Raw genomic sequence first — 16,892 nt, 5'->3', positions numbered from 1 at the left:
GACAATATGCCACTTCAGTTTTGCACTGGTTTTCACGGAAATAATTCAAGAATGCCAAATAAGAAAACCCTTGGCAACAGCGAACAGATGGATCCAACGATGTCAAACCCTCTGTTTGTGCCTATTGACGGGAACAGATGCCAGTTCCCGAAACGTCATAGGAATCCTACTGTGTTCGTCGGCGCTGTTGTAGTTGTTTTCTATAATGCCTTTCTATTTTCATAGTTGTATTCGCATGTTTGCTGTGTTGTCTAGGTTTGTTGTCTTTCTGCATTTACTGTTCTTGTTGAAACTGTCTCGTCGTTGTTAGCCCACTGTGTTCGTCAACGCTTTTATTTTTTAAAGACTGAATTCTTTTGACAGGATTCTTGTGCTTTCTGGCATTTAAAGTTTGTGTTAGTTTGTTTTGTTGTCGTTGTGTGGTCCATAATACCTGTTTAGTTTCATCGTTGAATCCATCTGTCTGCGGTGTTGTCCAGGGTTTCTAAGTTTTGCATTTTTGAATATTTCCCATGAGATGGAAAAATTTCAATAGAGAATGTCCTAAGAATTATCAAAATTCCCATTCCATGAATTCTTATTGTCTGTATTTAGATAGGACTTTGAAAATATGTACATGTCATATTAGAAACTTATGCACTAATGTAAGTTATACTATATGTTTATATATATATATAAATCGAGAATATTGGACACATTTGCACATGGAATTTGCATTACTGCTCTTATACGGCGTGATTTGACTATCACTTTATCTGTAGTAAATCAGGGGCGACCCAAATATTATTACATATAAAGTTGGAGTGGGAAGGATCATGAAATTTTATTCATTATCTTTGAATCCCGTCACTGTTCTTCCATATTTTTAGTCAAAGTATGGAGCAGAGTTATTTTTAACATATTTAGCTTAAAAAAAGTGTATAAAGAAATTTTTATTCTGGCTTATATTTAAATGAGCAGTTCCTAAAATAATTTACAGTGCACAAAGAATTAAATTTAGCTGTAACTTGAAGAAATAAAGGTAGCATGTAATTCAAATAATTGCAAATATTATAAACAAGAATGTGCATATACTTATTCAAACAATTAAATTGTTTTAAAAATCTTCGTATACAATACTAGCTGAATTCCCCAGCGTTACCCGGGCTAAAAATCCCTTGTGAGCTGATTTTCGGAAAACCTCGGTCATAGTTGATGGCTATGAAATATAAGAAACATCCCTGCATAGTTTCAACTCAGTAGGAAATATACTTGAAGAACGGGACATTTTTATCTTTAGCACGCCGTAAAATTTTGTAGAACGTATTGTTGAAATAAGTAAAATGTTTAATTTTATCGCACCTAAAAATCTTACTGGGAGCTGATTTTTCGAAACCCCGTGCTCAGTTTATGAGTATGTAAGTAATATTAAGAATATCCCTGTAGAGTTTCAAGTCTAAAGGACGTACACATGAAAGACGGAAAAATTTTAATCTTTGTTGCCCTCGCAACCCGCTTGGTACCTGATTAATATCTGAAAGTGAGTAAAGAATTACAATGTAAAATACGTCGCCAGGAAACGTATATAGCATCAAAAATGCTATAGCCGTTGTCATGGAAAAGAAGAAAACACAGACAATGCAATAGCGTTGAAAAACAGGAAAATGTTGATCTTTAACGCCCCAGAAACCCTGAGAGTTGATTTTTGTAAATTATTTTCTTGGCGGATGTCTAAGTCACAAAAGTAATACACGTTCCAAATGTCAAATCTGTACGTTATATAGCTCCTAATAATTCGTGATGAGTAAGTTATTTAGTGGCATTTCTCTTCATACACAATTTTCCACTCCTTTAGGGATGGAATTTCAAAAAACATCCTACATTAGTGCACCCCTAGGGTACTCAAGAAATATTTCCTCCAAATTTGGAAACTCTAGATCCACCGGTTTTCGCTATGAGTTGTCTGTCAGTCAGTGTTAGAGTTTATTTAGGGGCATATTGACCTTTTCAATAACAAAACATAAAAACATTCACACGCTAAGATTTAACATCGTTTCACTCTCATTTCATTCCTCACGCGCGCAACTTAAAGGGGGGCTATCCTTAAATATTTGCTTCCATAATTTCGTGTTTGGTTTTTTATTTAAAATAAATTCATGTTACTATCGTTAATTGTTTATAAGATATTTTATGAACAAATTAATATTTATTTAATAGTTTTTAGAAACATGAAGGAAAATTATTATGTCAACTCTAGCATGAGTCAAAATCGTGTAATCGTGAGGTGTACAGTTTTTTATTAATCGTTTGTGCGTAGCCTTTGACATGCATTACTTAATTTTTTGAATACAACTCATTAATCAATAAAACAATTCGTTTAACCACAATCCTACAAACCAGAGTTTTTCAGGGTGTTGGGTACGTTTCTAAGTTATGACAGTCAGAAATTGAGATTTTCTAAGCAGTATTACTTGTGAGATATTATTGTCTCAGTTTTATCATTTCTATGTTATGGGATTCGTCGTTGTATGTTACAAACTCGCGTGTTTCAAAATTCGAACAGTTCTGTTACGTGTGTTTCTAAGTTGTGGTAGTTCTAAGTTACACAGTTTGTGAGGTATGTTGTTTGGCGTTGTGTGCTTTTAAGTTACGTGTTTCCAATGTATGACAGTTCTAAGTTATGGTTTTGCAAGTTACCTACGACGTTTCTAATTTGCGTGAGCAGCGTTGCGTGTTTATAAGTTACGATCATTATAAATTTGAGAATTATAAGTTATGACTGTTCTAAGTAGTGTGGTTCTAAATATGCGTGGATCCTCGCTGGTGGCAGCCATACGGTGGGGAAACCTCCTGCTCCCCCCTTCGCGGTTCTGTCGCAGCCAATGAATTGACCGGTAAGCCTTTGACTCATTGAGCTAGAAACACCTGAACACTCCCGAACATTACGAAGTTCACCGCTACGCTCGTGCAACTTCGTAGTCTAAAATAAAATTAAAAATACAATTTTGTGAGCATAAAATAATATTTTTAATGTTATTGACTTAACCTAACGAATCTTTCATTTAAGTTACGATCACCTAGTAATACAAAAACTTATCCCTCCCCCAAAGAAACAATAATTTTTGCGATAAAATTAGTTTTATATCATACCATAACGTAACATACATGCCTTTAACTTATAAAACAGAAAAAAATGTTAAAATGTGGACGTATGAATACATGTGAATGGATATTAGGTTTTTCCAGACTACCCCGTCCTCGATAGACAAATTACAGCTACAACTACACTGCCTTGCATGTTCTGTAGCATTTTTATGTTAATATGGGAATATTCATATCATTATTGTTTGCAGGCGTTTGCGACGTTGAAGCCACTTGCTGGCACCGCGCTCGAGTGTGAGATGGAGCAAGGAAAAAATCATGACGTCAACCCGAAGTTGACAGCAAATCCACTTTCGCTGCTGGTTTTCTGGTTTGTATAATTGATTCAGTGCTTGAGGCACTTCGGACGCTGGCTGAAAGCATTTAAGCGCCATCGTTCATGTTGCGCTAATTGTGAATGGTCATGTGTCCGGCCAAAAGTGTCACCAGGGTTATTTAGTGAACAGTTAAGACGATTTTTAACTTGAATTTACAAACGAATACATGCCAGATGTATGTGTGACTCTCAACTCACGAATGAAAGATTCGGTTGTCAGTGTATTTGATGTCTAGATTCAACTCTGTGAAGCAATTGCATTAAAATAAAATTCATTGCGAATTTTACTTTTAATACTTGATACTTCATATCAACTAATATTTCAGATAACTCTTCGAAAACTTTCACCAGCATATTTAAAATTTCGGACTCTAATATATTTACGTGTGTGCATGCATGCAAGGGGGTCTCTTGCGCGGATGTTAACATCTGTGCATTTTGAAAGCCAACGATCGTCCGAGCTTACCATGGTCGTATAGTTCCGATAACGTTGTTGTGCTGATCGCAGGGTTGGTAATTTTTTCTTTAAACCAAACAATCAATGTTTTTTGGTTCAAAACAATTTTTTTGTTTAAACTCGCTTTTTTATTACATAAGTTATTTTAGTTCTCAGCATGTTCACTTGAAAAGCCATACAACATCCTGCTTTCTGCCAATCTTGTTCAACCAGAAAACTTGTAACATTAAAGAATTGAAGTCTAGCAAATCTTTACATCTGTCAGGGACATAACCACAGAAAAAGGTATTTCCCCACAGTATGATAATTCTGCATAGAATGAGTTTTTCCAACAGAATGGGCATTTACATACAGTACAGTCTGGTATTTCCCACAAAATAAGATTTTTTTGATAATAAATTTATTCGTATCCTCTTTTTTTTTACACTTTTGACTAAAATTTACTAATTAGTTTAATATTAGAGTATTATTTAGCTGGTTAGAAGTTACAACATATCCATATAATTTTAATGATAAGATCTTGACCAGTATATAATTATTCCCGTAAATCACAAGAAACATTAATGAGAAAACTATTTTTTTTATTAGAGTGGAATTAGATTTTTCGTTAAAATTTGTTAAAATATTCTATTTATAGATATATTAAAAATGTTTTTTTTTTAAGAAAAAAAAACACTTGATTAAAACTATGGTTTAAACCGTGGTTTAACGATTGTGGTTTAAATAAGCCAACCCTGGACGATCGTGACTATATGATGTCGGTAGGTGGCTGAAAGATCTCTTCTGGAAGGGCACCAAGAAGGATTTGGACTACTCCGACCTGTATGACACGCTGCCTGTCCACAAGTCCATAGTGCTGGGACACAAACTTGAACGGTGAGTTAAACGTCGTGACCGAAGTCTTAAAGGACATCCAAGGACATGCAGTTTTCCTTCAATATTGGGCTGTTTGCATGACCTGGTATTCACTCGTGGAACTTCGAAACAAAAAAAAATGCCATTAAGAGCACATTGTTACTAAATGTTGTGGTTGTTCAAGAAAATGTTTTCAAATGTTACTCTCGGTAACTGCGTAAGCTTCATGACATTAAGATAAATGTTTTGTCACTTTAAATCTCCATTATTGGCGAAGCACCAGCTTTCGTTTGGGCCAAAAATTTTAAAACATAGAATTCTTTCTTAACCACTGAATCAAGCAAATTTTAGAAACTACCTTCAGTTTCAGGATACGTATTACTAGATTTTTTTTTAACTCTATCTCAATATTCTTTACAACATATACTTTACCTACTCAATTTGTCAATGACAACTGTTCACTTAATTTAACAGATTGGATCCGCTTGTAAATTACGAACGAGAAAAAATACTGTTAATAGTTTTCCTAACCTAACTAAAATCTAAGAGTATTTTGGAGGGGTCTGGGTTAGGGAGATCTAAGTGCGTCTCAGGCCGACGCCTATATGCTCTAATCATGCAGGGTTTAAGCCATTCAGGAGAGGTAGCATGCATTATGTGATAGGAGCGGATTGGCCAGCCATGGCAGCGATGGGCGCCATGACTAACTCCCCTCACTGACTATTCTAGACTAAAACTAGATAAGTTGGGCCCAGGTAAAACCTGCATAGACACAGGGAAAACCCTGGGCACTTTCATGTGGGATGCAAAAATCATGCATTAATATCAGGCAGGTTGGTCACAGGAAACAGAGGAATGGTTCCGGAAGAAGAGTTGGGCAGATTAGAAATAAACTACTAAGCAATGGGCGGGAACTAGGACATTTCTGTCCGTATTGGTTTTGGGAGTTACTAGTTTGTTGGGGGCGACTTTCTTCGTTTCCCGCCAGGCTGCCAGCCAGCTCGTGTAGCTTAAACTAAAGATTTAGTGTACGCTTGTTTAGACATAATTGGATTTAATTACGTTAATCAATTGCGATCTGCTACATCGGGCTTCACTCCAGAATGGATAGAGCGTCAGGTCACCTGTCGCCTGTCAATGGTTGTAGGCAGTTAGCGAAATTATCACAATCTGTCATTGCAAAATCCTTAGCAACAACATCTACGCTTCATGAGCTACGATTAATTAATTTAAATAAAAAAACCGTGATTTGGTGCATCGGGACACACCCAGGAGTGGATAGAGCGTCAGGTCACTTGTAACCAGCAAAAAGGCAGTCGGCAGTTTGCGTAATTACCTGGTCCTTCATCACGAGTCCCTAGCCTCAACTTCCTACGCTTTTTATTTAGCAAAGATGTTGTAACGGGATGTAATATAGCTTAATATAGGTGTGTGAACTGTCAGCATACATGTGTGTATTGTGCTGGTATATTTATTACCAAATATAAGAACAATCTGCCCAGCGCAATGTAACAGCATAGGCAGTATTTTCTCGCCATCCACTGGGTTGGGGTCTGGCCTCGGCTGCGCGAGGTGTGCTGTGATTGGCCGGAGACTCCAGCCAATCACAGGCCACTACGGACGGCGAGGCCTGGAGCCTGAAACTTGGCACGTGGACTCTTCGGGAGGCGTCTGATGGCCCCCTGAAGAATTTTTTGTGTTTCGAAATACTTTTTTTTAACGATTTTGACGAACGTTTTTCCGATGATCTCCACGGCAACGGCTCTTGCACTGTTTATTCTTTCTTCGTCTCCATAACAACGCCTGTAGCATTGTTTATGATTCTTTATTCGTCTCAATTGCAACGGGTAACGTAATGTTAATGTCTCATTCTTTTTTTCGGATCGTAATCCTGTATTTCTGTCATTATCATCTTTGTTATAATATCGACAAGCTATTGGTTTGAAAAATTGCATATCTTGAAGGCATTTACAAAATATGGCGTCTTTGATTTATATTTTTTCCCGTTTATCTCGGTTTTATGATATACTTTTTTTTAAGAAAATTATTTTACATATTAGATTCAGTTTCTGTTTTCCTTCGAAGCGCGGTAGTTGCATACGCACGAGGTGGGGCATGTAAGGGTATAATCAGCATTGCGAGAGTGTTTGTTTTTTATGAATTTATGGCAATTTTTTATGTCAGTCCTTGTGTTTAGCATGAAATAATACGGTATGTAGTTTTAAATTAATCGTTTGTTTGTATTCTTATTCTTAAAAGGTTTATTTTTAGGATATCTTTCAATTAAATAAACAAAAATAAAGCTTTTCAAAAACCATTGAAACCTAAGTTATTCCATGTTTTTTGGAACACTAATTTTTATCGCTTTATGAAATTTATAACGAAAATAAAGTGTTTTAAGACGAAGGCTACATGCCAAAAGTTGTTCCCAAACTGTGTACCACATGATTTCATGATTTCAGTACCTGCTAGGACTGACATAAAAAGTTGCCTTTTTATTTTATTAAAACCATTATCAAAATAAAAAATAAACAATTTTTTTTAGATAAATAACATATGGTTATATTATGAATTCATTAAAAATGATGTGCAAGACACGACGTGTTAGAAGAAAAATAATTAAGGACACTACTCACTTAAAGAGAGTAGTTCCACGCTTGTATGAAAGTCTTTAAGTGTTTCCCTTTTCATGTTCTCATCTCATTAATGGACATGTTATATTTAGTACTTCTGGGCGAATGTTTTGGTACTTTTGGAACCTGGGTTAACATGGACTCAGATACTTTACTTTATACATACATTACCTTTATTTCATAGTTCAGAAAATAAAAGCCAAGATGATTTATTGCTTGCTATTTTATTTACTAGTAAGTTTTTACATTTGTAATTAAATTATAACCATTTTAATGTCTGTCTTCAAATAAATGACACTTTCACGAGTCCACTGTTCACTCTCCCCGCTGGAACTCGGCTCGACAGTGGCTCTCTCTGCTGTTAGTAGAGGACCCAAGTCGCTCCCAACACACTGCCTCGCACTGCTCACTATCCCGCGCCGCCACACTTTCCCCGATGACGGTCAGTCGTCACTGTCCGTGAGGAGAGGCCTCCCATGGACCTCCGGCTGGCCGGCGCACCGGACAAACTGGCCTGCCTCGTCTCTAGCAGCCTCGCAACACAAGCCTGCCTCGTCTCTAGCAGCCTCGCAACACATGCCTGCCTCGTCTCTAGCAGCCTCGCAACACAGGTCTGCCTCGTCTCTAGCAGCCTCGCAACACAGGCCTGCATCGTCTCTAGCAGCCTCGCAACACAGGCCTGCCTCGTAAATAGCAGCCTCGCAACACATGCCTGCCTCGTCTCTAGTAGCCTCGCAACACAATCCTGCCTCGTCTCTAACAGCCTCGCAACACAGGCCTGCCTCGTCTGTTCACTGATAGAAATAACAGTTAAAATTTAGGGCCTTTCCAACGAATAATTAACCTCAAATAATCGAAGGGTTCTTCGTACTCTCAGATAACCGGATATTTGTACAAACAACGTCTGATGCCGACTTCTGAGTTCAGTGTTTTCTCCAAAGCCAGGGCAAGGTTAATTCCACTACAGGCCAGGAAGTAAACATGGGTTTCTTACGGGCAGCTAGGCACTGGGAAAAATTCTGCCGCTAGGTGCGCTGTCGCAGCAACCGAGCACAGAGCAAGGAAGAACAGAGGAATGTACTACGATATTTATGTAAAGAAATCTGCATGGTTAGGGTGATTTTTATTTGCAGTAAATTGTAAACCTACCCTTAATGCAGCGTGCTCAGTGCTTAACGCCCCTGTAACCAGGAAGTGAGGATGGTATTTAAGGTGATTGTGTATTTTTTATTACAATCATAAATATGAAAGTTGATTTCACACAAATAATAAATTATGTTTAACTTGTTTAGTTTCAGGATCTTTCGGTTGCATAATTATACTATTTTTTCCTATAAGGGAGTTATTTATATCGAAATGTTAGCATTGCAGTTTCCGTACACCGGTTTAGTACATGGACGTAAAACAACACTAGGCATACTTTAAAATTTAAAAACACTAAGAGAGAGATTAATACTTTGTAACTCAAAAACCATAAGTATTGGAAGGTTTTAAACACATATAATATTTTAATTTAAAGTTCTAAAATTATTAATAAATTTTAATTAAAACAAATGAATACGTGACTCTGTTTTAACCCCACTGCTATATAGCGGCGGAACCATGTAGTGTGCCAAACTTAAAAGATTGGTCTTCCAAACCAGTAGTAGAATTAACCTCAATCAGGTTGAACACAAGTGTGGAAAGAAAAGAAAAAAAAGTGTTTACTGTATATTAAAAATGACTCCGAGCGTACTGTTATTAAATAAGATTATTATTGCTGATTTACGTTAAAAATGAGAAAGCTCAGTACGTAATTGTTTTTAAAATAAACCTTAAACTTACGAAAATCCCTGAATAATTTGAAAGTCAGTATTCTTCGTAAATTTAAGGTGAAAATTTTCGACAGTATAGCATCCCCGTAACGATATTACGTGGGGGAACTTAGATTCTGTGGTGAGAATTATAGGCTGTTTATTGCTGGACTCTGCCTCGGTTGAGTTCCTTCTGTCAGTACATCTCAGCAGGACATTGCTTTTTGACGTTACAACGCCTAATAAATCGATGAACGCCGGCTGCACGCACGAAAAAGGATGACATATTGTCCCGTTACGCTCTTTGTACGCTTGCGCCGCATCTATCTCTCTTCCACTCGATTGGAACAACCTTCGATTTGACTTTTTCGAGGCACATTAAACTGGAAACACTCCCATTCATTTCCTACTTTTCCTATCATCGTCCTATACTTAACAGAATAACACAGATTGGAAGAAGTTAAATAGCAAACATGTATAAAAGTTATAGTTAAAATAATCTCTTCGTTAAAGTAATAAAAATATTTGAATTAATGAGTGCAAATAAAAGTAAATTTATCAATTAAATTGTAGATTTCATTTCACTCCTTCTTTGTATCCATACAAAATAGTGATAATTCAATAAAAATTATTAAATTTTATTCATAAAAGTATGCAATAATTTCATCAATGTTTTGTTATGACGTCACGTTAAACTATCGTCCGTAAACCGACTTTACAGACAAACAATTTTTTTTTTTTCAAGGAACTGGTTCGCGGAGCTGGAGGACTCGCGGACCAATCAAAGACGCCCCAAACTGCTGAACGCCATCTGGAGGACTTTCCACGTTCGCTTCATTCTCTATGGCTGCGGGCTTTTCATTCACAACTGTGTGTTTGTGTGAGTTCCTCCCGTCGCTTGGTAGCCAAGCTCACAGAGCAAAGATGATTTAACAAAATTTATCTTGGAGATGAAATAATGACTCCATAAAGTATATATTAGAATTGACTTTGAATCCGGAATGTTTCAACTCTGCAATACTATTACTTATAATTTTGGTAGGTATTCACTTGTCAAAATTTTTAAAATCCGATTTCGACAGATAATAATGTAAAAAAAAGATTTAACGCCAACAAAAATGCAAAATTATTAGCTGATGGGTTCAAAACACACTCAAAAATCAAACACACACACCGTATTTAATTTTTTTCTTGTTTGGATTTTATTAATTAATAAAGAGAATTTTTTTTAAAAATGTTACAAAGAAAGATAAAATTAGTACATTTCTTAGCTGTGAAATAACATTAAACTTAATTAATGTTACATCAAGCAGAAAAAGTTGACTATGAATATTTGTCAATTTTTTTTAAATAACAATGTTGTAAAAATTATTTAACGAATTGGAAAAAACCTAGATACATAATGGAAAAAGGCTGATTTATAAGTCGGACACGACAATAATCACATTGAAAAAGATTAACATAAGTCTCGGTCTTAAACGCAAAGTAGATTATTTATAGTTTTCGTCATTAAGATTAATTAAGGGATTTTCCTGAAAATTTCTTCTAAAAGCTATAATGAATTTATTATTTGATGAAAAATTATCCAACTAAGTATTTAATAAATATTTTTCCTATCAATATTACCTATTGGGACTGATAATAATTATAAACACTTCGTGACTTAAACCGTTGTATATATACTATTTTTAAATATGTGTTGAGATAATTTTGGACGAAACATAACATATAAAAGAGCTGTCGTGGTAAATGTAAAGATAAACCCTCAAATATAACAAATACAATATAATAAAAAGAGCGCATGTAACTAAGTGCACGTGATAGAAGTGAAACTTCTTTGGTAATTAAAACTGTGTGTGTTACTGTTTCTTCAAACAATTCTGTCATTTGGAACAGTCTAAATCTCTAAACGAAAAATGAAATACATAACAGGTAGTGCTGTATATGCGGGAAAGCAGGGGCTGTCTCAACAGCGCTCTCTACGCTGCTGGTTGAACAAAGAGGAACGCGAGCGCACTGGCAGCAAATATAAAATTCCAGGCATTCACAGCTGACTGTATAGGATATCTATATATAATTTCTGAAACAAACTCATGCGCACACACACTGTATTTTTTCTTTCGTTTATCTATCTCACTTGGTTCTAAATTTTTGGCGGAGGACGAATCATCGTACAAAGAGGAAAACGAAACGAGCCTTTCAACATATATAGCATAGTGTTCTCTTTATATCTCTTTGGCCAAGTACCTATTATCAGTCCTTTTCATGTCAGAAACGTTTCAAAACAATGTTTCACGAAAACGTATTAAAATTTTGCCTTCAGTTTTTACTCTAACCGCACCCAAAGAAGTTTCACTTCAACTAGCAACATGGCGTGTGAGAACGAACATCAAGGCTATATACGAGTGATATGTCAGTGTTAAAATTGTTAGAGCTGTTGAAGAACACTTTAGACTTGATGTATGTAGAGTGATAGGGTTGTGGAATTAGAGTGTCGTCATGATATTGTACGTATGTAGAGTTAAAGAACTGCGCATAAAAAATATATGTCTTATGTTGTCTATAGATTAATTTGGCTGTGGATGAAGAAAATATTGTTGATTAAATCGTTGTTGCAATGTTACATCCAGATTGATAGGGCTGTGATGATCTTGGTAATGATGTTACATGTAGAACGATATGACTGAGGATGAAGGACGTCGTCGCGATATATAAACCTGTGAATATCCTAGCCATGATGTAAATACCTAGAGTGACATGTTGTTTTGAAGAGCATTGTCATAATGTTTGTAACATAATTAATGATTAAGAAGGCTGTGTATGAAGAGCATGACCATGATATTCGCTGAGTTATAGGTCGTGATGTTTGATGTAGGGAAATAGGTTTATAGTCATGGTGCTTCTATAGTGATGTGGCTATAATAAAACTGCTGTTGTTATCCAAATTAAGAGCATGGTCGTACTGTTGTACGAAGTGTTTCTGGTCTGTTAAAAACATGATCATGATGTATGGATAGTGACATGGCAATGGCTTAAGAGCGTTGTCATGATTTATGTATATCGTGATAGGGCTGTGGATGAAGATTGAGATATATATTTTGCATGTAGAGTGATAGATCTGCCGATGAGTCGTTGATCATGATGTGTGAAGAATCACTGGTCTGTGGTTTGAGAATGTGATCATGACATCATGTAAAAATCCGTGGCTGAAGTGCGAGATCGTAATGTTGTATGTAGAGTAACGGGTCTGTGGACGAAGATCGTGGAAGAGATAGAGCTGTGGATGAAGAGCGTGTGAGTACCGTTGTATGTAGAGTGACATGTATGTGGACGAAGAGCTTGGAATTAATTTTGTATGTATAGAGTGAGAGGTCTATCGACAAAGATCGTAGTGTGATGTTGGCATATAGTGAGAGGTTTGTGGATGATAAGCGTGGTATGATGTTTGTATAGAGTGATAATACTGTGTATGAATAGCTTGGTAATGTGTTGGTATTGATTGAGAGTACTGTGTATGAATAGCGTGGTATAATGTTGTTATAGCGTGAGAGTTCTGTGTATGAAGAGCAAGGTAATGCGTTTGTATAGATTGAGAGGACTGAGTATGAAGAGCATGTTGTGATGTTGGTATAGAGTGATAGGACTGTGTATGAAGAGCGTGGAAATGTGCTGGTATAGATAGAGGACTGTGTATGAAGAGAATGGTAATGTGTTTGTATAGATTGAGAGGACTGTTAATGAAGAGCGCGGTGTGATGTTGGTATAGAGTGATAGGACTGTGTATGAAGAGCGTGGAAATGTGCTGGTATAGATAGAGGACTGTGTATGAAGAGCAAGGTAATGAGTTTGTATAGATTGAGAGGACTGTGTATGAAGAGAACGCATAGAGTGATATGACTGTGTATGAAGAGCGTGGCAATGTGCTGGTATAGATAGAGGACTATGTATGAAGAGCGTGGCAATGTGCTGGTGTAGATAGAGGACTGTGCATGCGTGGCACAGCGTGAGAGGAGCGTGGTGCGCGCAGGGTGATGGGCCCGGTGCTGCTGAAGCTGCTGGTGCAGCACTTCGGGCCCGACGCGACCAGCTCGTGGGGGGAGGCGAGCCGCCACGCGGCGGGGCTGGTGCTGTGCGGGCTGACGGCCGCCGTGCTGGGGCACCACTGCAACTGCGGCAACCTGGCCCTGGGCATGGCGGTGCGGGCGGCCTGCTGCTCGCTCGTCTACAGGAAGGTCAGAGCTTCCTGAAGCGATGCAAAATTTTACACTCAATGCCATAAAGAAATACCAAGAACGTCCAAAAAAAAGTTAAATACACGAACAAACAGTAAACAAGCCAAAATCGGCTGATGTCAAATGTTAAATGTACAAACAACACAGAGAATGCCGTGGAAGTAATCAGAAGAATAACACGGCTCAGACGAAAACAGTGGGCTAATAACGACGAGACGACTGCAAAAGAAAACAGCAAATACTGACAAACAACAACTGTGGACAACACAGCGCCATAATTGTAACCCAATGATGATGATAAACCGATAATCTAGACACCACATTACAAGCAATCGCAGAGAATATAATTCTGTTTAGTTTCATCGTTGGGTTCACTTGTACGTTGGTATTTTTTTATTGCGTAGCTGAGATTATCTGTTTAGGGGCATAGTAGTATATAATAGCCGGAACTAGATCTGGCGCTGGCGCGTGGTGCCGGTGCCGGTGTCCGCCATCTTGGATTTGTGACGTCACGGCGGCAAAAATTCCTCAAAATTCCTCAAAAATGACTCAAAATGACTCAAAAATTCCCGTTTTAAGAAAAAATTTCCCGTTTTCGAGGGAAAAATTCCCATTTCGAGGGGAAATTTCCCGTTTTATTCCTCAAAAATCCCAACGGCTAGAAATGTCCTGATAGAGGCTTAAGCATCCTTAACTCAAGCCTCAGTTAAGCCTCTATCAGGATGTGACCTTGACCTTTGACCTTGACCCCGACGGCCATCTTGGATCCACCATCTTGGATGACATCATTTCGTTTTCTCGAACATTCCGGCATTGTGTTATCCGCCATTTTGAATTATGACGTCACCGTTGCAATTTCCGTTACGGCCGCCATCTTTAACTTTTTTATTCATTAACCGATTTTAAAGAAAATTTTTTTTAAAATTATAAAAAAATTTAAATAATAAAATTTTAATAAAATTTTTTTAAAAATCATACATTAACGACACGGAGTTTGGAGTCCTTGGTTCGAACCCGGTGAGGGCAAAGAAAAATTAAAAATGGCGACCGATCCTTCCCCTACGGTGGACGCAGGCATACTGACTCCCTCCACTTTTTTTTTTCAAAGCATAAATATATCGTCAGGTAGTATGACGTCATGTCCGCCATCTTGTCCTCGTCTGCTGGAAGCCATCATCAGTGTATCGTCGGCGAGAGTGCGCTGACGCCATGTTAGTTTAATTCTTATCCGCTAGAGTGCAGTAATCATTTATTATTGCTGTGACACCCGACATCTTGTCATTTGGCCGCCATCTTGAAAATCCATAATTATTTAGCTAGAAATTCGGGAAAAATTCCAAAATGCATTAAATAAATTTGTAATCTATATACTGATCGATTAGGTCGACTAAGGTCCTTGGTACGATCTAGGACGATGCAAAAAAATTAAATATAACATCAATTTAACATAATAGTAACAGGTTCGAGGAATTAAACACCACAAGTTCTTTTACAAACATAATATTTATTACATAATGTCTATTCTACTACAGGATCATTTGCGAAAGCCAGCAATCTTATAATCATTTAGTTCCGCAGCGGTGTGAAATGACTAATTCTTAGCTCCAATCGGTTTATACTAGACAGAGTCCAGCCAGAACCTTTACAGACATAGTCCACCTCTTCTTGACAGAGTTTCTGGATACCGTTTTTAACAGTTTGCTTCACATCGTTAGAACTGTAAATTACTGCAGCCGATGTCTTGAATGCACACTTCTTCACTTTGTCATCGAACGGATATGGCTTTCCATATATACAGTCCAACCACAAGTTATATTTCAAAGGTCCGTTTGTTGCTACATCATCAGTAAGCTGATTGATTATCTTCTGTCTGATATCGTCAAGAAAATTACAAATGTCTTTCGACTCTTCTAACGTATTTAAATAATAGTAGTCCTTCAATGTTCCACGAAATGCAGACTGCGCCAAGTAGAAACCATTATCGTTCACTTGTAATGCGCCGAACACAGTCTTAGGTTTATTTTCCTGTTCAGACGTCATACCAATCGGTTGCTGCACATCGGTTTTCTTGCTTGTACGCTCACGAGCCTTCAACCTAAACCGAGGAGTCGAAATTTCTGCAGGTAGTTCAGCAGTAGGCACACGGACTTCACCTTTACAGTTTTTCGCATGTCGACGCAAATTATCAATTCTAGTAAACCATTCATGACACTCATCACATCGAAACTTCATGCGAGATGGATTCTTCGTGCATTTGCTCCGCTCATGTCTTCGTGCATCATGGGAATATGCGAACGACGTATCACAGTAGCTGCAAGGATACCGTGGTGATGAAGACGATCCTTTCAGACCCGATCCAGATACAGACGTTGCAACAGTAGTACCATTTCCAGGCATCCTCTTATGCACATCGATGCATCGTTGTTGCGACGAAACCTTTACTTTCTGCCACACAGCAGGACCTTTGCATGCCTTCATGTGCGTTTTCATATTATCTTTTCTGGCAAACTGCTTATGACATTTCTCACAAACAAACATTTTACGATATAGGTTCTTGGCACATTCGCTCCTCTCGTGTCGTCGAGCATTGCTGCTGTTTGAGAAAATCTTGTCACAGTAACAACACCGATGTTCGTTAGTTGTTGTCGATTCGGCATCCATTGAAGCCTCCATCGAGGGCGAAACGAAGTTCGTCAGGTTTCCTGCACAGCCAGCACTACCGGCATTAAAGTCTCTTCTGCTGGTGGTATCGCGTCTGATGAAGTCTCCTCCAGTGTTGTCGCCGTGGTTGTCAACGGAATCTGCTCCTTCTCCGTCGTAGATGTCGTCAAGGTTCCCGTAGTCGACGGTACAACCTCCATCGAATTCGACGTTAAAGACGGTAAAGACGCCATCGAGGTCTCAAGAACAGATAATTGACACGACTTATGCACCAGAAGAAACAAACTAGACGATCCTTACACCGCCGACGTCAGTAACAAACTGAGCGATCTACTGTCTAGGACTCGCTTATATACATGCACCGTATGGAATAATACGCTAGTCAAATCAAGAACCATGTACAATAATACTAGAGTCAAATCTACAAAATTAAAAAAGAGGATCATTTGATCGAAAAAAAATTCGATCTCTCCAATATACGCCAGGCTCCAAGAGCTACAATTCACGTCATCAGATCCATCTACATTTTGCTCCTATGCTTCAATTGACCATTAGCTGCATGTTCTCCAACAGCTCCATCAGCTCCAACACGTAATGTACGTAATGTACGCGCAATACATGCAATTTACGTACAATAAATGTAATGATTACACAGTACACACAGGAAACGGAACGTACACACAGTACACACAGGAAACGGAAACGTACACACAGTACACACACAGGAAACTGAACGTACACACAGTACACACAGGAAACAGAACGTACACACAGTACACACAGGAAACGGAATGTACACACAGT

The 16,892-nt window shown here is 37.9% G+C and overlaps 1 protein-coding gene across 1 annotated transcript in view; it reads left to right on the top strand.

Annotated features, from left to right (window-relative positions):
- LOC134532269 (ATP-binding cassette sub-family C member 4-like) overlaps positions 1 to 16,892 on the top strand; it is a 70,969-nt gene that overhangs the window by 12,020 nt on the left and 42,057 nt on the right. The window contains exons 3-5 of the mRNA XM_063368687.1: positions 3,333 to 3,451; positions 4,680 to 4,790; positions 13,223 to 13,427. Of these exons, the coding sequence (XP_063224757.1) occupies positions 3,333 to 3,451; positions 4,680 to 4,790; positions 13,223 to 13,427 (435 nt within the window). The remainder of the gene's footprint in view (positions 1 to 3,332; positions 3,452 to 4,679; positions 4,791 to 13,222; positions 13,428 to 16,892) is intronic.

Source organism: Bacillus rossius, chromosome 5, assembly GCF_032445375.1.
Source record: "Bacillus rossius redtenbacheri isolate Brsri chromosome 5, Brsri_v3, whole genome shotgun sequence".
Taxonomy (NCBI): domain Eukaryota; kingdom Metazoa; phylum Arthropoda; class Insecta; order Phasmatodea; family Bacillidae; genus Bacillus; species Bacillus rossius.
Note: the sequence above shows the minus strand (reverse complement) of the source record. Positions and strands in the feature narration are given on the sequence as shown.